The 23275-nt window shown below is 39.9% G+C and overlaps 4 protein-coding genes across 4 annotated transcripts in view; 1 reads left to right on the top strand and 3 right to left on the bottom strand.

Moving 5' to 3' along the window:
- Nucleotides 1-3397: 3397 nt before the first annotated feature.
- On the bottom strand, nt 3398-9498 carry LOC106937306 (extracellular calcium-sensing receptor-like). Its single transcript, XM_015018740.1, has 9 exons — nt 9491-9498; nt 8550-8726; nt 8127-8451; nt 7639-7926; nt 6836-7387; nt 6535-6756; nt 5912-6035; nt 4345-4817; nt 3398-4256 (listed from the first exon to the last, which is right to left on the bottom strand). Exons 1-9 carry the CDS (start codon nt 9496-9498, stop codon nt 3834-3836), a joined length of 2592 nt encoding a protein of 863 aa, XP_014874226.1. The 3' UTR covers nt 3398-3833.
- An 855-nt stretch (nt 9499-10353) lies between these two features.
- LOC106937302 (extracellular calcium-sensing receptor-like) lies at nt 10354-15358 on the top strand. The gene is made up of 8 exons (XM_015018735.1): nt 10354-10611; nt 11137-11425; nt 11493-11579; nt 11774-11965; nt 12751-13284; nt 13374-13584; nt 13977-14093; nt 14190-15358. The coding sequence occupies exons 1-8, from the start codon at nt 10373-10375 to the stop codon at nt 15089-15091; spliced, it is 2571 nt and encodes an 856-aa protein (XP_014874221.1). The 5' UTR covers nt 10354-10372; the 3' UTR covers nt 15092-15358.
- Nucleotides 15359-16199: 841 nt separating this feature from the next.
- On the bottom strand, nt 16200-21636 carry olfcu1 (olfactory receptor C family, u1). Its single transcript, XM_015018736.1, has 11 exons — nt 21234-21636; nt 20787-21162; nt 20536-20688; nt 20254-20454; nt 19581-20117; nt 19360-19490; nt 19006-19102; nt 18796-18919; nt 16974-17446; nt 16784-16864; nt 16200-16698 (listed from the first exon to the last, which is right to left on the bottom strand). The coding sequence occupies exons 1-11, from the start codon at nt 21587-21589 to the stop codon at nt 16345-16347; spliced, it is 2883 nt and encodes a 960-aa protein (XP_014874222.1). The 5' UTR covers nt 21590-21636; the 3' UTR covers nt 16200-16344.
- A 695-nt stretch (nt 21637-22331) lies between these two features.
- Nucleotides 22332-23275, bottom strand: part of LOC106937315 (extracellular calcium-sensing receptor-like) — a 7301-nt gene continuing 6357 nt past the window's right edge. The window contains exon 9 of the mRNA XM_015018746.1: nt 22332-23188. Within this exon, the coding sequence (XP_014874232.1) occupies nt 22452-23188 (737 nt within the window). The 3' untranslated portion in view covers nt 22332-22451. The remainder of the gene's footprint in view (nt 23189-23275) is intronic.

Here is a 23275-nt window from a genome sequence, read left to right as displayed (position 1 = left end):
TTTTTTTTTTTTTTTTTTTTTTTTGTCATTTGTGGCAAATTTGATATAAAACACACATTCAACACAAAAATAAAAATCTCAATTTATACATGGCAGTTCGTTACCAGTAGAAAACGCTTATCTCTTAAAACCAAATTAATAATAAGTAATATTATTTATAAAACATAAGCTCTTTCAAAAATACTGCTCATCTGCTTAGATACAAAAAAATTACAGTTGGTACATTTTGCAAAAGTGAAAATCAGAAGTTTACTTTGTGGAACTTGGTTACCAGAAGTCAAGATCATCTCAGATTAACAGATTAGCAACAAAAATTATTTTTGTTCAAAAAACATAAGATTTCTTCTGCTCTTTTGAAATACTACTTATTTTACACTGACAAGAATCGTGTAGTTGGCGAATTTTGCAGAAAAGTTCATTTTTTTTGTCATTAGTGGTAAATATATTAAACACACATTCAACACAATGTTGAAAATCTCGATTTATACTTCGTGACAGTTCGTTACCAGTAGAAAACGCTTATCTCTTAAAACCAAATTAATAACAAGTTATAAAACATAAACTCTTTCGAAATAATGCTTACCTGATTAGATACAAGACATTTACCGTTGGCAAATTTTGCAAAAGTAAAAATCTGATGTGCTTCGTGGCACTTGGTTACCAGTAAACACACTCATCTCTTAGCAACAGATTAGCAACAAAAATTGTTATTGTTCAAAAATATAATATATGTTCTGTTCTTTTGAAATACTACTTATCTTCCACTATTTAACAAGAATTGTGCAGCTGATGAATTTTGCAGAAAAGTGTTTTTTTTTATTGTCATTAATGGTAAATATATTGTAAAACAGACATTCAACACAAAAGTAAAAATCTGATTCATTCTTCGTGGCAGTTCGTTACCAGTAGAAAACGCTCATCTCTTAACACCAAATTAATTATTCTGTGTTTTTTTTTAGGTATAGAGTATTAGGTGCCTTACATGCATTGCATGGAAGCATTGAAAAACAGTGTAAACATTGGTGTTTATGCTACGACAAACATGGACTTTGTTTATTACAGGTTACTTCTGAAAGTGCTTGATTTCACTTGATTTTATTTTGGGGTATCTGAGTAATAAAGACTGTACTCAAATGCACCCCAGATTTTATAATTGAAAATAAGTAAAATGATAAGATTATTTTGATTCCCCAATAAAATATCAGGCTGCAGTGATTTGATCTACCAATTAAACTATAATATGTAACCAATAGGTGAAACATGACAAACTATGGCTCAGTTCAAAGGATGTAAATAACATTATTTTGTTGACTACTCCATTGCAGTGTTGGAGAAAGACTTTATAACTGCAGATTACATCAATAGGTAGGACAAATTCAGGGTATTGGGGAGAATCCCTTCTCACTTACACTTGGTGTTTAACTGAACACTGCTCCCTGTTGCTTTTTCCTCTCTAGAGAGGCCAGCAGCACACCTTGTGTGTATTTTTACATTACTATTTGTTTGAGATTCAATTAGATTTAGAAGACTGCTTATAACATCTAATAGCCGGTGAAAAGAAATGTAATGAACTCAATCAAGAGGTGCAGTTTTTAATCATGACTTCACATGATTAGACAAATACCAGATTTTAGCATAATGCCAATTTACAATGCAGATAACATCTATCTATGCTTTTGTGTCTCAGTTACATATTTTGGTAAAACTTTGTAAAACACACATACACAAAGTTGTTTTTTTTTGTTTTGTTTTTTTTCATTCCTCAAGGGGAAAAGGAGATCCAAAGCAACCTACCTTTTAATTAAAAAATAGTTACCCCGTAAACCTAATAAGGCATTTTGCTAATGCTGGAAAAAACTACTGATGATACATGGTCAGTTATTTTTTTAAATTGTTATAGAGACATTTTGGCAGGCTCTTTTTTATAGTACTGTTTTAATCTAGCCACAATGAAGTAAGTAGAAGCTAAATCTGCAGGATTTGCTCTCTGATTATAATGAGACATGGAGTAATTATAAATTATTTCAGATTACGTTTTATATGTCTGGTATTTTGATACTCTGCCCTCAGTTTCTGTTAGCAGGAGCTAATGTTTATGTCAGCTATGCTACTTTAGAGCTCTTCGCAGCTAAGCGTGGATTTTTAGTGTCACTCTCAGCACAGTTTGAGTCTTTAATATATAAAAATGATCTCTGGGTGGTTCTTACAGTATCTGTTTTGCCCAAAAGGTTCCAATCAAATTCCTAAGTCATGTTGCTGACTGATATTTATATAGTTTGTGGGATATTCTGATTTGCCTTTTACTTTATTCACTAAGTGAATATAATTAAGTGAAATAAATTGCCATTTGATTCTAATGTATTAACTTTCATTATAATCGGAGAGCAAAGCCTCCAGGTTTAGCTTCTACTTCAGAGGACAGACCACCAGGACCCTCCGTCTTGCTTCTGGGTTTGCCTGGCTATTTTTCCAGCCAGCGAACCATTCTGCCACCCAGTGGTCGTTTTTCAGACCACTTAGTCTCCTGTACCTCTAAAAAATACACAATATGTCTATAAATAATTTTAAGATATTTTAAGGAAGTACTGAGATATACCGTTTTCCACCGAACTAACGTATTTGCCACTTCGGCACAAGCACACTGAGAAACGTCAGAGGATAAAAACACTAGACTCGGAGAAAAACTCAGATGACCCAGCTTAAACGCATCATCTACACACAAATCTGGGAACTTCGCCGAAGTGTGAAATGAGTCTCAAAGATACTTGTGCACTCGTAACCGGATCTGTGTGTAAATGCAGTTTTGTGTGTGTGTACCAGGTGACTTGTGCGTACTTTTACAACATTTATAGACGTAGCAGAACATTTATTTTATTTTTAAGGTTTACAAATCCATTTTTACACACACACACTTATCATTTTACACACGCACAAATCTTTTTACGCATGCACAAATCCTTTTACGTACGAACAAATCTTTTTACACGTGCACAGATATTTTGAGACTATTTTCACTCCATATTTCTCTGCCATTGGCACATTTAGGAGCTTGGGCATCTTATGCGAATTACTAAAGGAGAAAAAAACACAAATCAGATATTTAATTATATGTTATTTAATAAATTAAGGTGAAAAAATCCACGAACAGTATTTCGCTCATATGTCTATTGTCAAAAGAAAACCTCTGGATATGACTCTCTCCTATGACTCTCCTGAGTGGAAAAGCATCATATAGCCTGTGTTTTCTGCCTTAACACACCTGATTTCAGTTAATGGCTGATTAACAGTTTTTTTTTGTTTTTTGTTTTTTTGTTAGCTGTAGTTATATAAATTAGGTTTGTTAAGCTGGAAAACATCGAAAACACGTGGGGCAGTGTTCCCTGGGGATCAGAACTGGGAGCCACTGGTCTACATGTTCTTTCCCATGAGGTGCCGACATCCAGTATCATCAGTTCCATGAAAAAACATAATAAAATATTTACAAAATTGTCAAGGATGTGCTCACTTTTGTGAGATGCTGTAGAAATCTTAGCTGTCAGTGATTTATATTTCATAATCAAATTTTAATTTGAGAAGTTGGACATAAATGAGCTGTACTTTTAGTAACAAAATTACCCAAAGTCACATGACTAAGTAAAAAATAAATGTGAAAATGTTGAAAGTTCTCAGTGGAAAACTTGTTCTTGGTCTGATCTTGTTTCTATAATGTTCCATCTTTGGTTGTTTGATGACAGTCATGCCATTTGCAGATTTTACGATTCTTCAGACAAATGTTTTGTATAGTCTAAAATTGAGTCCCTTACATTTTTGAAATGTGCTGCAGTTGTTTCTTTCTACCTTTGTATTAGAAATTTTTTACTGTTCTTTTCAGGTTTAAGCAAAATGATGTAGCACTTTGGAGCAAAAATGCAAAGGAGAAGTCCTAAGGCTGAGGCTAAAATAGCAAAAACATGGACAGCTACGATGTATTTTCCTACAGTGCTCATGTAAACTGGGATAAAAGTAACCCAAACAGCAAAGAAAATGAGGATGCTGAAGGTGATGAACTTCGCCTCATTAAAATTATCGGGCAGCTTCCGTGCCAAAAAGGCCAACAGGAGGCACATGCAAGCCAGGACTCCAATGTATCCAAGAACGAGCCAGAAGCCGACGTCTGAACCAGTCACACATTCGACGATGATTGTAGAGCTGTGGTAGTCCGTATTGTGATTGGCATAAGGCGGACTGGTGAGCAACCAAATAAAACAGACAATAACCTTAAAAAAAGACAGAAAGGCATGAAGGTAGTAGTTTTCCCCCAGACTAAGATGAAAAATTATTGCTCTGGTAGAAATGTTTTTGTACCTGGACAGCAGTTCCCAAAAGCACGCTGGCTCTCTGTTGTTTGGTTCCAAACCATTTCATGACAGGACTTCCTGGTAATCTCGACCTAAACGCCATTAGAACCACCACTGTCTTGGCTAGAAGACACGAAAGGCAGAGCGCAAAACTGATCCCAAAAGCCGGATACCTGATCCGACACAGCCACTCTGAAGGCTTACCAAGGAACAGCAGACCGACAAGGAAGCATATGGTGAGAAACACCAACAGGAGGAAGCTCAACTCCATGTTATTGGCTCGAACGAGAGCTGTGTCCTTATATGTGTAGAATATGGCAATTATGGCCAGGGAAACGGCAGCTCCCAGAACCGAGGCAGCACTCAGCAGAACCCCCATGAACTCATGGTAAGACAGATACTCCACTGTTTTAGGGATGCAGAGATCTCTGGCTCTGTTGGGCCACATGTCCCCGGAACAACGTGAGCAATCTAAAGAATCTGAATATGGAGAGAGAAGAGAAACCTTACCCAAGGTAACCCTGAGAATAACTGGGCTTCTGCTCCCGTTACACTATTGCACATCTGCCTGTCGCTTCAGAGCAATTCACATTACCTTGGAAAATAATAATCTGGCATCGCCTTACTATGCATTTGCCATGTACGCACAATTAATTCACCAACTAAACCATGCTGTCACTGATTCTTTTTTGTTTTTTGATAGACTGAAAGCCACTATATAAGCCCTGATGATCTGAACTGTACATTTGTACTCAATAATTAACACTATTGCGACTCAACTATCAACACCAATGAAACGTTTCTGTATGTCACATCAAACTAATCCGGCTACACCATCTAAGATTTAGTTACCTCAGCATGACATTTGCTCGAAATGTCCAGTATTTGAGGTTGAGCTACTTTCTAATTATTTGTGGCTAATAATTATCTGACCACTTTGGGATACTACTCGACCTTTGACACTTTATTTTCACTCAGTTGATTCCTGAAGATAAAACAAAAAAACTGAGGGGTTGATATTAAAAAATATCTGCACGTTAATTAGTTAGAACTCATTCTTGAAAGATGACAGGATTTTATTTAGCAAAATCGGCTTAATTTATTCATGCTAATCGCTGTGTAATACATGTTTTTGTAATAAGCCAACACAGATGGGAAGATAAAAAAAATCTGATAGGGAGCCTCAATTTGAAAATCTGAATGAAGTGTCCTTCCCCTTCTTTCTCTGCTCTGTCTCCAAATGTGACCCTTTTCCACTAACTATAATATATCCACGGCAGAAACCTTGGAGACTGGGCTTGTTTAACTTCTGACTCTACAGGGGATGACAGCCAAGAAGTGGGTTACACAGAAAAACACAAGAGAAACAGTGATGGGACAATTAGGGGGCTGTTGAAATGGATGCTTTCATACAGTTGGAGGAAACCCAGATAACATCCACAGACGGTAACTCCAACCGCAGCTTTATTTTTGATGCCAAAGTAAATTTACTAATTTAACCAAATTTAAGGAGAGCCAAGTTTCTTTATGATTAAACAAAGTGGTGAAAAAGTGTAGCAAAAGACGGGACATACCGGTTGTATTACTAAATTCTCCTTCGGCACAGGGCACACAATCATAACAGCAGACAGGTTCCCCTTTTCTCCTGGCAATACGGGAACCTGGAGGACAGCTGTTGCTGCACACAGACCGCAGAGCCTGAGAGGCAAAGTTCAGGCACTCAGACAGATGAGACTAAACATCCAGCTTTCTTCTCTAATGGACACATATTTTATCAAAAATATAGAACACATTTATAAAATGTAAGCAACATATTTTTAAAAACTGAATACACAACTGTATCTTTTGAAAAGGATTGCGATTTGACATGGACAATAGTTAAACCTACGTATTAATAATGAATTAATGTCAAGATTTTTTTTTTCCACATTTTTATTATTTATTAAAAATTCACACATTCTTCAGTGCAATATTTATTTAATTAAAAGTGTTTTATAAAGGTAATTGATTGCTCCAGTTTTTAACAAAAATGTCATTTTGGTCATTTTCCAATAAGCGCCTAAAAGGAGACTGTAAGAATAATTTAGCAAAGTATGCCACACATAACTAGCAGTAATTTAAATGACGTGTCAATCAACAAGGCACAGAAGCGTCTGAGCGGTGAACACGGCCTCAGGCCTGTTTGTGGAGAACGCACCTGCTTTCCCACCGGCCACATGATCACCGAGTCGTTTATGACCAAGCTGCTTCCAGCGGGAAGCGAGGCGTCATAAAAACCAACTTTCACCAAATCCAGAGAGCCGCCAGGTCCCGTCTGCCAGTTCATCAGATCGTAATAAGCAATTGGGTCACCATTCTGATCAAAGTTGACTTCCTCCCCCAGTGCGGAAAAATTTGCAAGCTTCATGTAGTGAAGAAGCTACGGGAATATAAGCATGGGGTGTCAAACTTCAGTTTCTGAAATATTACAGCAAACGACAACTTGTAACCTCTCTCACCTGCCAGGGTTTAAAATTCTTTGGATCTGCACAAGTGTTTCTGACGAACGGCCCCTCTCCAGCTTTGCAGTTACTCATATCTTGCAAGGCGTAGGCTACGAGATACACGGCTTTGTAGACGTTGTATGAAACTCGTAGTTGTGTCACATCAGAATACGGAGAGTAAACGTCGCGTAAGGCTTCAGTCCCCTTGCATGGTGTTCTGCTTTGTTGGCTTCCCAACCCGTGATTGTGAGCGTTGGCAGACCCGTTCAGCCGACAGTTGAACGTTTCCTCCCAGAATTCAGCCAAGAAAGCGATTCGATGAATGGCCGATGGTGTGAGAGCCGCGAGGTGTTGCTGCAGCCCAGGAATCACAGCAGCTCTCTGGATGGCAAATCCCAGAGTTCCCTTCAGAAGATTGGCCGAGTTTTCCCACAGCGACTTGGAGGTGGCCCAGGCCTCACTGGCGATCCACTGGAACCCGGTTAGATTTCGACGTTGCATCTCTCTGAGGATGTCCTGCATCTCTGCCTCACCCGAAAAATTAATGATGACTTTTGAAGAAGTCATCTAATGATGGGAAAGTTAGAGATAGTATTTAATTCAAATTCACTAAATCAGGATGAGTTAGACATGAAATGATAGGATGCCAAACACTACTTTGTTTAGTGTAACATAACCTTGTCTAACAAGAAACAGATTACTTGTCATGTAGCTGAAACTAAACAGCATATTTTAGCATTAAATAAAAACACAGAAACCTGTCACTGTTTGGACCTTTTAGCAGGTAAAATGTAGGAGCTGCAGCTCACATAGCACACCTGAATAACATTCAGAAGCTTTTCAATGTCCTGGTGGCTTGGGCCTACTGGGTAGAAATGTGTGTAGGCGGCACACACACCATAGCGCACCGATTCCTTGAGGAAAAGCTGGATGGCGAAGCGAGCATAATCGGATTCCACTCCGATTACCCCCACCCAGGTCCAGCCAAAGTAGCGGACCAGCTGGGCCAGGGCTTTTATCTGGAAGGCGTCACTGGGCATTGTCCTCATGAATGTGGGGAATTCCCTCTGATTACTCAGACAGCTGCAGGAAGCAAAATAGCTCACCTAGAATTACAGCAAACAATGGTTGACTTTTCTCACTTGCTAAAACAGACTGTGGATGAAAGCATCAAATGACAGATAACAATGTAGGCAGAGACCTAAACTTAAAACTGAAGGTTTAGAAGATTGTGGTTTCTCATTGTACTGATTGTAATAGAGCATCAAGTAAATTGTATAACAAAAAGAAGCTCAAACAGTCGCACCAGTGGAATATGGAAAGAGCCCAGACTTCGTAGCAGAGCCATAGAGACACCAGAGCCAGCGTCTCCTATGATTACTGGGGACACCGTTCTGTTGACAGCCTCGCATCCTAAACCAGCGGCTTCATCCTGACTCGCATTTCCCTTCGAGCCCTCCGGCTGTCCGTTCGCCAGCAGGAAGGACGCTCTCAGGGAAACGGGTATATCATCGCAGCTGTCACGGATGTGGAAACCCAGCTTGAGTCGTGGCAGGAGATCCGCCCGTCCGTTTATCTCTTTGATCGCAAAAGTCATGGTCTGCATCCAGCGCAGGGCACGAGCGCTGAAGCTGTAGACAAAGATAATCACAGGTTTCTTATAAGAAAGTGGCACAAGAAAATCAAACAAGCATCTTTTTAGCAGTTCAAGTCATTGCGTTGAACTTACTAGTTGTAAGTATTAGGTGTAGGCTTTACGTTATATGTGAGAGGAGATGACACAGGACTGTAATGCAGAGGGAATAGACCCCCGATAACTACATCACCATCCTCATAAAGACTTTTTCTCTCTTCTTCTCCCAGGAAAGCACAGCTATCAAGAGCAGCAGATGAGCCTTGATTTCCTCTAAATAGAGACAGAAAGAGAAGGAGAATTACATCCAGCAGTCGCATGTTTGCCTAAGGGACAATTAAAAAGCCTGTCCCCAGTTTTCACACACGGAGAAGTTTGCAATATAGTTAGGCACACCAGATTTTTATACTGTAGATGGCACAAACAAATCTGAGGGAGCCGCCCAGACCCAAGGGTTGTGACATAGTGATATATTTTTTTTCCCAATGAATAATGCTGACAAAATTACTATTCGTATTTAAACTTTTTTGTTGTAGTTGTTGAAACTGATTATGTCTTCTTAATGTTTAAGCTTGTTAGAGCTGAACAGTCAAAAGGTGTGTGTTTAGCAAGACTAATTTATATCCATAAATACTTATAAGGTGAAATGTTTCTTGTTTTTTTTGGTGGCTGCTACTTCACATCCAAAAATGTATCTGTTCAGATTTCAGCTAGAGGGTTCTGGGAGGATTTTTTTTTTTTTTTTTTTTACAGTTTTCCTGTCAAATCAAGACACAGCTCCTTCAGACTAGCAGCAGCATTTAGCAAACATTGTTGTGCTGATGTACTGAAGGTGGAGTCTCAGAAAGAGTAGGAGCTTCTTAAAGAGACCAGCATGTCTAGGTGGGACCCATGTGGGGGAAAGGAGGGCTGATATATGGGTCCCATATGGGTTTGTCCCTACATGGGCAAACCCATGTGGGGCCACCGTGGAACCCGCAGACAAACCCATATGGGACCTATATAGTCTGCCCTCCTTTTTCCCACATGGGGCCCACCTAGACATGCTGGCAGGAAGAGACCCAATTTTTAAGGCACCATATTAGTTGTCATGTTTGATGTGTACGGTAGCATAAAATGGCACTATGTGCCTGGAAAATATATAAGCATTAAACCATATTGATCATATTTACTTCTGTAAGAAATGTGGTAGGCTAGACACACCATTACATTTATTAAGTATTGTGGTGGTAGCATTTTGTAGTTTTTTTTTTTCTTTTTTTTTTTTTCCAAAAGAGAGTTGTTTACTTCACAAAATGGGTGGCATTGTGAAGAAAGAATCTCGTGTGGAAATATTGGAGCAATATGTCAAGGCATCAGCCAAACAATTAGGGTTTGGGTGCAAATATGTCTTCCAAATGGACAATAACACTGTTCAGCTACCAATTTTAAATCATTGTCTGTAATCATCTTAGGAAATCCATTCCACACATGTACATAACAACTGAGTTAAAAAATAAATCTTGTGTTTTTCATCAATAACTCTGCTTTGTTGTCAACAGCAGGTGAAAACTCATCAGAAAACATACGATGGTCGACTGATACGTGTTACTGTCAAGTTAAAACAAAAACAATAATCGCCCATAATTAACTCATACTAGCCACAAAGAAAAATAATTAAACATGTGTCGCAAAGAACCGTAAATACCGTAAAGAGGATTTTTTTTAAAATTCTTCTAATTAAAAAAAAACTCAATTGCCTTATTTAGATTTTGTTTCTCACATGAAATTATTCCATTTGCTCCCATCACTTTCAGTAAACCACAAAAGGCTCCTAAATATCCAATTACATCACTCAGTGTCAATAGATAACAAGGTTGCTTTCTGTATATAAGCTGCCTAATTCCAAGCTCTCTGGAGTTTTGACTTTGACTATCAGCATGCCTCCACTTGCTTTATTTTCTTTCACTTTCTGTGTCAGTGCTTTGTCTTTCACACATGTTTCTAGATACACTTCCACAGCTACTGCAGCTGAAGACTGCGTTCTCCGAAACAGCTTTCAGCCAGGCTTCGTTGCAGAAGGCGACTTTATAATCGGAGGGATTTTTCCTCTTCATTATAACCAGGAAATGCCTGATCAGAACTACACCTACACACCACCACCGGTGAAGTGCAACGGGTGAGCCTAATGGAGAAATGTGTGTTTTTTGGGGGTTTTTTATTGCTAAAATTGGGGGGATTTTGTTCTCCGTTGCTTAGAATCAGTTTGGATCTAAATACACCTGCTGGTAGTTAAACCGGTCGAGCTGCAGAGATTATATTTCTGTTTTAGGAGGTTAAAGAATTTTTGCTTTATGGTGCACAAAAAAATGTTTAGGTTCTTTTGCCATCTGATTAATTGCCATGTTAGTCATATTACTATAGTACTCAATGCTTGTTTGATTCTTTGATTCACTGAATAGTCAAATTATCTGAGATTGTAGAAATTAAACAATTTATGTATTATAGAACATGACTGCAAATTGATAAGATGTTTTCTCAGACTTAAACTAGACAATATGGACAAAGAAAACTATCTAGTTCTTTAAAAGTAAAAAATAAAAATGCAGTTTCTTCTGTCCCAGCAACATTTCTGTCTCTAACTACTTTGTTCAATATGCGTGTGTGTGTGTGTGTGTGTGTGTGCATCTTTGCTGAGCTGCAGGTTCGATCCCAGGGCTTTCCGCTGGGTTCAGACCATGAGGCTGGCAGTGGAGGAGATAAACGAGAGCACAGAGCTACTGCCAAATCACACCCTGGGTTACAAAATTTTTGATTCTTGTGCGTACCCGCTGACGGGTCAGAGGGCTGCTCTGGCCGTGCTGAACGGTCTGAGCGAGGCCGACTCTCCCATGTGCTCCGGATCCTCTCCCATGCTGACTGTGATCGGGGAATCGGGATCCGCTCAGTCCATCGTGGTTTCCAGACTCCTGCGACCATTCAGGATCCCTATGGTAACGGCATCTCCTTTTCTTTGCAGTCACTTAAGCATCTTAAGCTGACCCTAAGCCTTACCCTCAGATCAGCTACTTCTCATCGTGTGCCTGCTTCACCGACAGAAGAAAGTATCCCACATTTTTCAGAGTAATTCCTAATGATGACTACCAGGTATGACTTTATGTTGCCGCTTGTGTAACGTAGAAAAGGAAGTTGTGAATTTTGCATTTTAAAAATTTACAAATGTAATCACTTGCTGTAGTCATACTGTCTGAAGACATTTGACGTGGACTTTGATATCTTTAAAATGTAATTTCCAAACGTTATTTGAAAATTACCTGCCCTTTTTTACTTGCTGAATAAAGGTGAAGGCCATTGCTCAACTTCTGCTGCACTTCAACTGGACTTGGGTCGGACTTATTCGAGGAGACCATGAATACGGGCGTTTTGCGGTGCAGGGTTTGCTGAGGGAGTTACAGGGCAGCAGTGTGTGTGTAGCTTACCAAGAAATGATCCCTCTGCTCTACAACACACAGCGGGCTCTGGAGATTATGCAGGTACATTTTCAAAGTAGCACCTATTTAGTTATTATGCAAAACAACTGCAAAGTGATTTAAAAGTGTTTATTCTTAAATATGGGGAGAGTCGTATTTAAAAAAAGTTAGTCATAGTAAAATAAAAATCCAACTAAATCTCCCTTTAGTTGGTTTCCAGTTCCTTTAAGTTTGTGAATATAAAAAAATGTAAATTAACTTTAGAAATTAGTAAGGATTGTTTGTTTTTCTGCTGTAAGAAATAAATAATAATTTTCTTTATTTTTTTTTGAATGAAGGATACTGAAAATGTACTAACTTTTTCATTTTCATTTTCATTTTTTAAGTCAAATATTTACACAGCCATTATTTGTGTGTACCATTGCACCCTAACAGCACAAGTCATAAATTTGACACTTGACATCTGCAGTTGTGTCCTGGCTGTAGCAACTCTATTTAAAGAGTTTATTTTCTAAATAATTAGAACTTTCAGATATTTTATTTTAAGAGAAAGAGACTCAAAGGCAATCAGATTATGAAAACATCCGGATTCAACCAATTAAAAGACATAAATAAAGTACTCAAAATTATTCTCCAATAATTTGGTTTTGGTGAAGAATTACTGTGATACAAATACATAGAATTTAATATAGTCCAAACATTTAAGGTAAAATTAATAGCGATCCAAGTTATTCTTTACAAATGTTAGGATTTACTTGCATAAGTGAAGTGTTGAAAAGTTAACAGGTTGCATTGTGTTTTTGTTTTGACTTCTTGACCTTCTTCCATTTTGAAAAAAAAAAAAAAAGGTCATGCGGCGCTCTTTGGCAAAAGTAGTGGTGGTATTCTCAGCCGAAGGGGAAATGACGCCGTTCCTCAGGGACTACATGAAGCAGAACATCACCGGAATCCAGTGGGTGGCGAGCGAAGCCTGGGTCACGGCGTCCGTCTTTACTGGGAGGGAGTTTTACCCCTACCTGGGGGGCACCATTGGCTTCGGCATCAGAAAGGGTCACATTGCTCAACTAGGCGACTACCTGCAGACAGTCAGCCCTCAGCGATATCCCGACAATATTCTGGTGGGCGAGCTGTGGGAGGCTCTGTATGGCTGCAGCCCTTTTCCGTCCTCTGCCAACCGTTTCCCAGTTTGTTCAGGGCAAGAGGTCCTGCTGAAGCAGCACTCGGCCTACATGAACACGTCCAGCCCCAGGGTGGCCTACAACGTCTACAAGGCCGTGTACGCAGTCGCTCATTCGCTGCACAACCTCCTTCTTTGTCAGTCCGGCAACGGGCCTTTTGAAAACGATTCATGTGCTCAAAGCAACAACATACTCCCCTGGCAGGTATGACGATGAAGCATTTGTTGTTTGAGGAGTAAATAAAGCCCATTGCTTTTGTTTGTTCTGTTATAAATCTTTCTTTCCCCCATTAGCTTCAGTACTACCTGCAAGAAGTGAAGTTCAACATGGCAGGGGAGGAGGTAAATTTCGACCAGAAGGGCGACTCGGTGCCGTACTATGACATCATCAACTGGCAGAGAGGCACGACTGGGAGCATTGAGTTTGTCAACGTGGGGTTGTTCGACGGGACTAAGCCTGGAGGAGAGGAGCTGGTGATCCAGGAGGAAAGAATAATGTGGACAGGCCATCAGAGTGAGGCAAGCTGCTCACACTGTGTTTTTACCTTCATCAGATGCCAACTGTTGAAGTTCTGTAGGTTAAGATGGAGGTAAGTAGGGCGGATAGGACGGATTGGATCTGATTTGACCCCATTATTGTCCATTACAAATAGTCCGTTAGGCAGTAAAGACGGTATTTTAGCGATGGTCTTCAACGTGCCCAAACAGTGTGATTCAGTAGCCCCTTTCAGATCATCTTTTCTGTCGTGATATGCCTCAATTTCAACTGAAAAGTCACATCATGGAATAGGGGATTGAAGTATAATTTTATTTCTATCATGACTGTAGTTTGCTTGTTAAAAAAGCAGATTGTTTTGGTAATTTGAAGAACGCTTATTGTCCCTGTAAAGGTGCCAGTGTCTGTGTGCAGTCCCAGCTGCCCTCCAGGCTCCAGGAAAGCTGTCCGTCGTGGGGAGCCTGTTTGCTGCTTTGACTGTGTACCATGTGACAGCGGCAAAATTAGCAATCAGACAAGTGAGGCTGAAAATCACTGCAACTTAAGTATGGATTTTGGTACAGTCACGTTTATCTCTTTTTCTTTTCTTTTCTTTGCTGATCTCTTTTTGCTAGACTCAGTAGAATGCATATTTTGTCCTGAGGACTTCTGGTCGAACCAAGACAGAACGAGCTGCATCCCCAAGAAGGTGGAGTTTTTGGCCTACGATGCCTTGGGCATTCCCCTGACAGTCATTTCAGTAGTTGGTGCCTCTCTCACTGTCGGCGTTTTTGTCGTGTTTTTCCACCACAGAAGAACGGCAGTCGTGCGAGTGAACAACTCAGAACTGAGCTTTTTTATCCTGTTCGCTCTGACGCTCTGCTTCCTGTGTTGTCTTATTTTTATCGGAGAGCCCACCGTTTGGTCCTGCATGCTCCGTCACACCGCCTTTAGTATCACGTTTTCACTCTGCATCTCCTGCATCCTGGGAAAGACCCTCGTTGTTCTGGCTGCTTTCACAGCCACCAGGCCCGGGGACAACATCATGAAGTGGCTGGGGCCCAAGCAGCAGCGAGCCATTATTTTCAGCTGCACTCTCGTCCAGGTGGTGATCTGTGCCGCCTGGCTAATTGACGCCCCACCTTATCCGAGTCGAAACACCAAATACGAACGCTCAAAGATCATACTGGAGTGCAGCGTTGGGTCGAGTCTTGCATTCTGGTGCGTCTTAGGATACATCGGCCTCCAGGCGTGTCTCTGCTTTGTGCTGGCATTCCTGGCTCGAAAGTTGCCCGGAAACTTCAATGAGGCCAAGTACATCACCTTCAGCATGCTGATCTTCTCCGCTGTGTGGCTCGCTTTCGTCCCCGCGTATGTAAGCGCTCCCGGAAACTACGCCGGTGCAGTTGAGTCCTTCGCCATTTTGGCCTCCAGCTTTGGGTTATTGTTTTGTCTGTTTGCCCCAAAATGTTACATTATTTTGCTAAAGCCAGAGAAAAATACAAAGCAGCACCTTATGGGTAAAGAAAAACGGTAACTCTTTTTATTCTTCTTCTTCTTTTATAATAAATTGTTCACATTTCAATTAGCTTAATATGTATTTAGTATTTTATTGAATTAATTTCATTCTGTTTTTTTTTTTTGTTTGTTTTTACTGGTTTTCATTAAACTTTGCAATGAATGTTTCTGCTTTTGTAAGATAGTGCAAATTCCTGAGTCAGAAAGTAAAGTATATGACAAAGACACGTCAATTTTGTGTATCTTATGTATGACATGCCAGAATAAAAAAAAAGTCTTCTCCATTGTTTTAGGAATAGTCTTTTTTCTTTTTTTTGTTGTTGTTGTTCTCAATTTTTAAGGTAAGTTAAGGTATTTTTACTTATACAGCACATTTTCAGCAGCAAGGCGGATCAAAGTGCTTTACATGAATTAGAAGGAAATACAATAACAAACCAAAGGAAAGAGCAAAAGAAAGAAAAAAACAACACATTATAAAATAACATACTGGTTCCTCATGTTTAAAAAGAACAAATAGTCCATAATTTATAAACTAGTAGAGGTTTCTCTGTATTCTTGTTCTGATAAAAATAAATGGTACTTTCTAAGTTTGGTCTAGATTTGTAAACTAATAGGAGTTTCTCTAGATCTTACTCCAGAATTAAAAGTTTAATGCTGATAAATGTTGATCTAAGTAATGAGTAGTTTCTCTAGACAAACATAAGACTTTCTCTGGATTTTGAGTTTTTTCGCATTTAAGATTAAATTGTGTGGCACCATTCAGCTTAGAAATATTACAAGGATATGTTTTGATTAGTGGTGGAATCACAATTTATTCAAAAACTAAAAATAAGAATAATTTTGAATTCAAAGACCCTTTTTACTGCTAAAATCATGAGATAAACAGATTATGAGCTCAACAACAAATATATTTATTGCTTTTAATCTGTTGGTTTGGTTATCCAACCGTCAGATTGATGCTAAGCACCATTACACCCATTCAGACCTCGAATGGGTGCAACTTTCAGCCGTGCCTCCAAACACACCTGAGTCTAATAATGAGACCAATAGCAGAAATTAATACAACATGCAGTCTCATGATGAGTGAGGTACGGAACAGTTCCTCTGAAAAAAAATGTAAACAAATCATTGAAACAGATGTCTTATTTTTATTCTGATCCAAATAAGATTTGCATACAACTCCTTACATTAAAAAGGCATTTTAATAGGGATAGCAACAACGAAAAAATAAATTGTGTTTACTTGATTAAGAAAAGAAAAAGGCATATGGATTTATCTATATTTTCCAGTCATACCTTTTCTAATGTTCCTTTCAGGATGAAGAAGAATTATGTAACATTTGGGTACAAAGATGCACAACAAAAGACCAAAACTGGAAGCCAGTATTGCAAATATCTCCACTGCTACCGAGAACTTTCCGGGTGAACTGACGTAAGCTGGGATGAAACAGATCCACACCGCCCAGAAAATCAGCATGCTGAAGGTGATGAGCTTGGCTTCGTTGAAGGTATCCGGCAGCTTCCGTCCGAGGAACGCCAGCAGGAGGCACACAAACGCGAGCAGGCCGATGTAGCTCAGCAGCAGGTAAAACCCAAGAGGCCACGGCTCCTTACACTCCAAAACAATCTGATTGGGGCGAGGAACACAGAGTTGTAACCTTGTTTTTGTGATTGAGTTTGACAGGATGAGCGTCAAGACTCGCTTTTCTTACTTTTCCATATGAAGCTTGATATGTGGGATTCTTGATAGGGAATGGAGGTGCACCCAAGAGCCAGCCAACACACAGACAAATCTGAGAGAACAAAGAACAATAACATAACACTTGCAATATCGTAATAGTAAATGGCAATAATAATAATAAAAACTGCGTAGGGTTGGCACCGCAGCAGGTTTATTCCCACCTGAGGAGTCGTCGTGCAGAAGATCATAGTCCTCTGTTGGGTTGGACCAAACAGTTTCAGACCCCCGGAGCTCGGCATGTTGGCCCGAAAGGCCAAAAGAACGACAACAGTCTTGACCAGGAGACAGGACAGGCAGATGACGAAGCTAATCCCAAACGCCGCCTGGCGTAGCATGCACGTCCACACCGAGGGTTGGCCAATGAACACCAGGGAACAGAGGAAGCAGAGCTTCAGCGACAGAAGAAGCAAGAAACTTATTTCGGAGTTGTTGGCCTTAACGATGGGCGTGGTGCGAAAACGATGGAAGATCACAGTAATGATGGCTGTCAGGACGACGCCGAGCAAGGTCAGCAGAACCAGGACGATGCCCATGGTCTCGCTGTAAGACAGGAACTCTTCAACGCCTGCGACGCATTTCACCTTGTCTTTGTCGGACCAGTAGGACTCTGGGCATTTAGTGCACTCGGTGGAGCCTACGGGGACACAGAAAACATTAAATGGAAAGAAAAGAAAATCCAGTAAAAAATCCAGTAAAATTTGTGGAAAATTTTACTGTTCCACACAGTTTTTGTATCATTAGTGATGTACAACAAAGCGATGATAAAAAGTATAAAATTATTGATACCCTCAGCTGACGAGGCTTTAAAATAACCTTTTAATTTCAGCAACATATCTACGGACTGAGCGTGGAAATACCCAACCAGAGTTCCAATTTAACTCTCACAGAGAACCTGAGGATGGACTTAAAGATTAGGGTGATGGCAAGAAGTCCTTCCAACTTCAAAGACTTGAAGCTCTTTTGAATAAGAGAAGAAATTTTCAAAAGGCAGGCTAGTAGAAAGGGAATGACTGGTGTAATGCCATTTAGGGCTGAAACAATTAATCGGATCAATTGTGATTAATCGATAGTTGAAGTAATCATTGACTAATTTAGTAATCAATTAATTGCTAACTGGAGTATAAAGACTATAAAATATGCCATTTGCTGAAAGAACAACATCCTCAGAGGAGTAATTAACTCAGAATGTTACCAAAAATAAATACATTTTGCATTTAAGTTAAAAAAAAAACTTCTTTGTCTGTACATATGTCCTTCCAAAAACCCTGTAAATGATTTAGTTTCACCTTGTTTAAGGTCTGTAAAAATTTAAAATTTCCTATTAAGCACCTTTTACTACCCTATTATTAATTGGTTAATACATAAAGAAGTCAGTAGATCAGCTCTACACTGTTCTGATGTCAAGAGAAGTAGAAGGACTGAGCTTCTCACATATTAATGTTAGACATATTTTTTTAGCTGTAGTTGAATCCTTTGCTAGAAATGGTCAAGCATCAAGGCCCTGTTATCGGACTCAAGGCAATAAAATGGTTATTTATTTAAAAAAGGAAGTGAATTATTTGACATTTTTATCTATTTCCAACAGTGTATGAAATAACCTTAAACGGTTAAATATATGCAGAATGCACCTGTTTTTCATCTGATTAATCGATTAATCGGAACGATTCATTGAACAGTAAATTACTAGACTAATCATTCATTGCAGCTCTAATGACAATACATATTTTTCCACTGGCCACTTAGACGGTGTAATACTTTGTAACTTTTCATTTTGAATAAAATTGCATTAGAAACATTCAAATGGTTCATATTTGTAATTGATTATGATTTGATATCTTTAGAGATTTACCCTGTCCTTTTTCAAATCCTAACCAAACTTCTTGGTTGAATGGGAAATAACTTACAATCTGGCAAGGGTACAAACAACGTGGCTTTCGGTTTGCAAATAATAAAAAAAAAAAAAAAAAAAAAAGAATTGGCTACCTGTCTGGTTGCTGATCTCTCCATCCGCACAAGGCAGGCAGTCAAAGCAGCACGGAGGTTTCCCTGGACGTCTGGCCTGTCGGCTGCCGGGGCGACACGGAGCGCTGCACCGAGACACGGGCACCTAAAGGTCGACCAGAAAAGCACAGCAGACATTAAACACAGCGGGTTTACTGAGTACAAAATGCTGAAACTGAATTTAGACATCACCTGCGACTGGCCTCCTGTCCATACAATAATGCTGCCATTTATCTTCAGCTGTTGCCCCAGTGGAGCTGAACCATCATAGCCTCCTACTTTAACAAATCTGTTGATGACATGGAAAAAACTAAATAAAATCAAGCTGGGGTTCAGAAATGTGCATCAGGTATAAGATAAGATGAGATAAGATCATTTATTTGTCTCCCACAGGACAAATTTGTCTAGCAGGGGCAGGCTGTAGTACATTAAAATGGATGCAGGGATAAGAATAATAAATAAGGAAGTGACATTTAATAATGGCCAAATAATGAAGTCAGAGGCTGCAAAGAGCATTTCTGCTGCAAAACAAGTTTGATATTTGACCTGATTTTCCCCTTGCTGTCCTTCTGCCAGTTAATGATGTCATATAAAGGGACCGGCTCTCCGTTTGTGTCAAAGTAAACTCTCTCCTGAAACTGATTTGTGAAATTTCCCTTCTTCAGATGGTCCAGCAGCTGTTTGAAAAGAAGCAAAAACATCACAAAAAAAGCAAAAAGCTTTAAAAATGAAGCAGTGATTTGGTTTTCAGTTGCTGTTTCACAAACCTGTCCTGCAGTGAATTCTGTGTTTTTGTCACACATACCCTCATTTATTCCTGCAGAGTCACAGTTAAGTAAGTTGTGGAGAGCGTGGGCGATGGCAAACACGGCCTTATACACATTGTAGGATATTCTGACCCGAGATACGTCAGTGTAGCTGCTTGACGTGAGGCTCAGGTCTTCCGAGCCTGTACATACAGGCTTCGGATCAGCATTTATACGTTCGCTGGATTCCTTTTTCTTTGTCACAACAGACGTATTTTGAGAGTCCAGATTGAATCTGTGATCCAGATTCAGTAGATCGAACTGGAGCTGACATCCAAACTGCTCCTCCCAGAACATGTTGATGAACTCCATTCCCAGCTCCGGAGACGGACGGACATTAAGGAGGAACTCTTTCAACCCAGGGATATTGACTCCCGGGAAAGAGAAGCCGAGCGTTCCCTCTAAAAGGCCGTGGAAGTCCGGAAACGTCAGAAGGCCGGCCGTCACCCAGGCTTCACTGGCCACCCACTGGATCCCTGTTACATTTCTACGAGAAAGCTGGATATGTACGGAAACAAAAACATACCGGTTAGCACAAAACAATGAGTCCTCTTTATGATCTGATCTTTGACAATATAATCCATCCTGAATGCTGCACATCTCCTCTATTCTGCACATAAACAGAGACGCTCACTTCCAGGAACAAATCCAAAAGTTGTCCCTCGGCCGCAAAAACCACCACCACGTCTGCGGTGGAGATCTGCAGCATGTCCGCCATGTCCTGAATCTCAGCCGCTGTCGGTGATTTTGGAATAGTCAGGTGGAAAGCCACGCAGCCGCCGCTGTGTCTGAAGTGACTGGAGAACTCCTGTATGCCATACTGACTGTAGTCATCCTGGAATGAGCATTGAATGGGGTCAGTGAAATAAAATAAAGACTTGATTTGTTGAGTAAGAACAAATAAGCCTGATCTTACGGTCGTCCCTATGGTGCCCACCCACTGCCATCCTAAGAATGTGACCAGCTGCACCAGACCTGCGACTTGGAAAAGGTCGCTCGGCACAGTCCGCAAAAATGACGGATACACGTGCTTGTCGTTGAGGCAGGTGCAAGTGGCAAAATAACTCACCTAAGATGAGACAGAAGGTTTTTTTTGTTGTTGTTGTTTTGTTTTTTTACAGCAAAGCACTTAAAAACATCTTTGCACAAAATGCTTGCTTTTCTTACCAGCGGGATGTTGAAAGAGCCAAGAACTTGAGCTACAGCCCTTGTTGGGGACGACGATGCGAGACCAATGACGGCGGGGATGGGAGAGCCAGACAGACAGCTGGGAGTTTCATCATCCCGAGTCGTTAATAACGTTTGCGCCTCTTCGCCTGTCAGGTTTATCGTGTTTTTCATTCCCAACATTTGCTCGCCACCAGCCGCAGACTCTGAGAAAGTGACTAAGGAGAAAAGAGCCTGCAGGCTGCTGTGGACGTTGTCACAGCTGTCCAAGATGCGGTAGCCGAGCTTGACGCCAGGCAGGAGGCTGGACTTGTTGTTTATTTCCTCCACGGCAAACGCCATCGTCATCATCCAGCGGAAGGCTCTGTGATCAAATCTGCCAAAACACAGTTTGAATGTTTGTCGAAACATGTTAAACCCGCATGGATCTGACGTCGTCATATTTACCCGCTGCAAGGTGTGACCTGGGGTTTGCTTTGGTAGCTGTGCTGAAGCTCAGAGGCCAGATAGTGCAAAGGGAAAAACCCCCCTATGACAACGTCCCCGTCCATCTGCAAGGCGAGAGGCTCATTGTCTCCTGCTTTCACGCACTGAGTTGAAGCAGATTGAAAAGCACTCGTTTCCTCCATCTGCAGATCATCACTTTTCTCTATTAAAGTACTATCTCTTTTCTCTGCTCTTTCTTCTGTCCTCAAAATGTTTCTTTTTTCCACAGAATGACTAAAACCTGACAGTGCAATGAAAAGAATGCTAAATAAAACACAAAAATGCAGAGCCTGAGAAAAGTTTAATGGATTCCCCATACTGACCCCATAAAGACTCTGATCACCTGGCGAAGACTGAGACAGACGACTGGGTCAGGATAAATTACAAAGTGTTATTATGCGAGCTGCATTTCATTAGCAAGATTAGTCATCGCCAGTTCGACCAATCACAGTGAGAAGAAACAGCATGGAAAAAAGTAAATGACCTTTTGTCATGTAGATACCAAGCTTAGGAGAAAAAAAAATGCTTATATTAACATTCAAATTAAAAAAACGTGTTTTGAAACTAATGTTTTCAGTTTTAATTTAAAGAGTTTTAACTATAAGAAGAAATAAAATTAATACTGAAAACACAAGACATGACTATTTTGGCGGTAAACTAAAGAGGTTTACTAAATTTTACGACAAACAAAAAGCATTTGCAAAGAAAACTAAAGCTGAAAACCTTCTACACATGATGTGATCCAGTGGTGTGTCCTTGCTTTTCAGTCTGATCTGTAATGGTTTATCATGGTAACAGCTGATTGTGTATTGTTTTTTTTTGTTTTGTTTTTTGTTTTTTTTTTAGACATATCTTGACCATCTCCTCAAATGCTCATTTTTATATCTGCATTTTAGGGGCATTTTTTAAATGCAAATAACAAGTCAATATTTTGGCCAAGGTCAATGAACCAAATTTGAAAATTAATTTCCTTGTTTGTATGGGAAATGTTCTTGTTAAAGAAGTTTTACTATAATTAAATTAATAAAATTACATGAAGAAATGACTGAGCCAAACCCCTTTGGTTTGAATATTTATTGAAGTAGAGAAAGGAAGAAATAAGTGTAGTACACCCAGTTTTTTAGTAACAAAGACAACATGGATAACATATGATCATATAGTGAAAAAAATATGATGCAATTAGTTTTTGTTCATTAAATATTTCTTAGTGTTTTTTTCAGGTCGCAGCAAAATGATGAAACACTTTGGAGCAAATATACACAGTATCAGTCCAAAGCTGGAGGCCAGAATAGCAAATATCTCCACAGCCACAGTAAATTTTCCAGGAGAGCTGACATAAGCTGGGATGAAGGTGATCCAGACGGCACAGAATATCAACATGCTGAAGGTTATCATCTTGGCTTCGTTGAAATTATCAGGTAGTTTCCGAGCTAGAACAGCTAACACAAAGCAAAACACAGCCAGCAGGCCGATGTAGCCGAGCACAGCCCAGAAACCAACAGCAGAGCCTAACGCACATTCCAGGATTATCTTCTCCTTGTAGGTGCTCAGATTTTTCACTGGGAAGGGAGGACTCACAACCAACCATATGACACATATTATAACTTGAATTAAGGTGAGAAACATGACAGTCATCCTTTGTTGTGGAGGACCAAACCATTTCATAGCATTACTACCAGGAAGTGTAGCTTTAAAGGCCATTAGAACCACTATGGTTTTCCCAAGAATACAGGAGATACAGAGAACAAATGTGATGCCAAACGCTGTGTGCCGCAGCATGCAGGACCACTCAGAGGGGGCCCCAATGAAAGTTAGTGAACATAAGAAACACAGAATAAGAGAAAAGAGAAGCAGGAAGCTCAGCTCAGAGTTGTTGGCTCTGACAATTGGAGTTGTTCTGTGATGGAAGAAAATTAATGATGTAATGACGGCCAGAGATGCTCCACTGATGGAGAGTGTAGCCAGGATGATTGACAGGACTTCGTTAAAGGAAAGAAACTCCA

The sequence above is a fragment of the Poecilia latipinna genome, unplaced genomic scaffold (assembly GCF_001443285.1).
Source record: "Poecilia latipinna isolate Pla-1442-1.1 unplaced genomic scaffold, P_latipinna-1.0 Scaffold2316, whole genome shotgun sequence".
Taxonomy (NCBI): Eukaryota; Metazoa; Chordata; class Actinopteri; order Cyprinodontiformes; family Poeciliidae; genus Poecilia; species Poecilia latipinna.
Note: the sequence above shows the minus strand (reverse complement) of the source record. Positions and strands in the feature narration are given on the sequence as shown.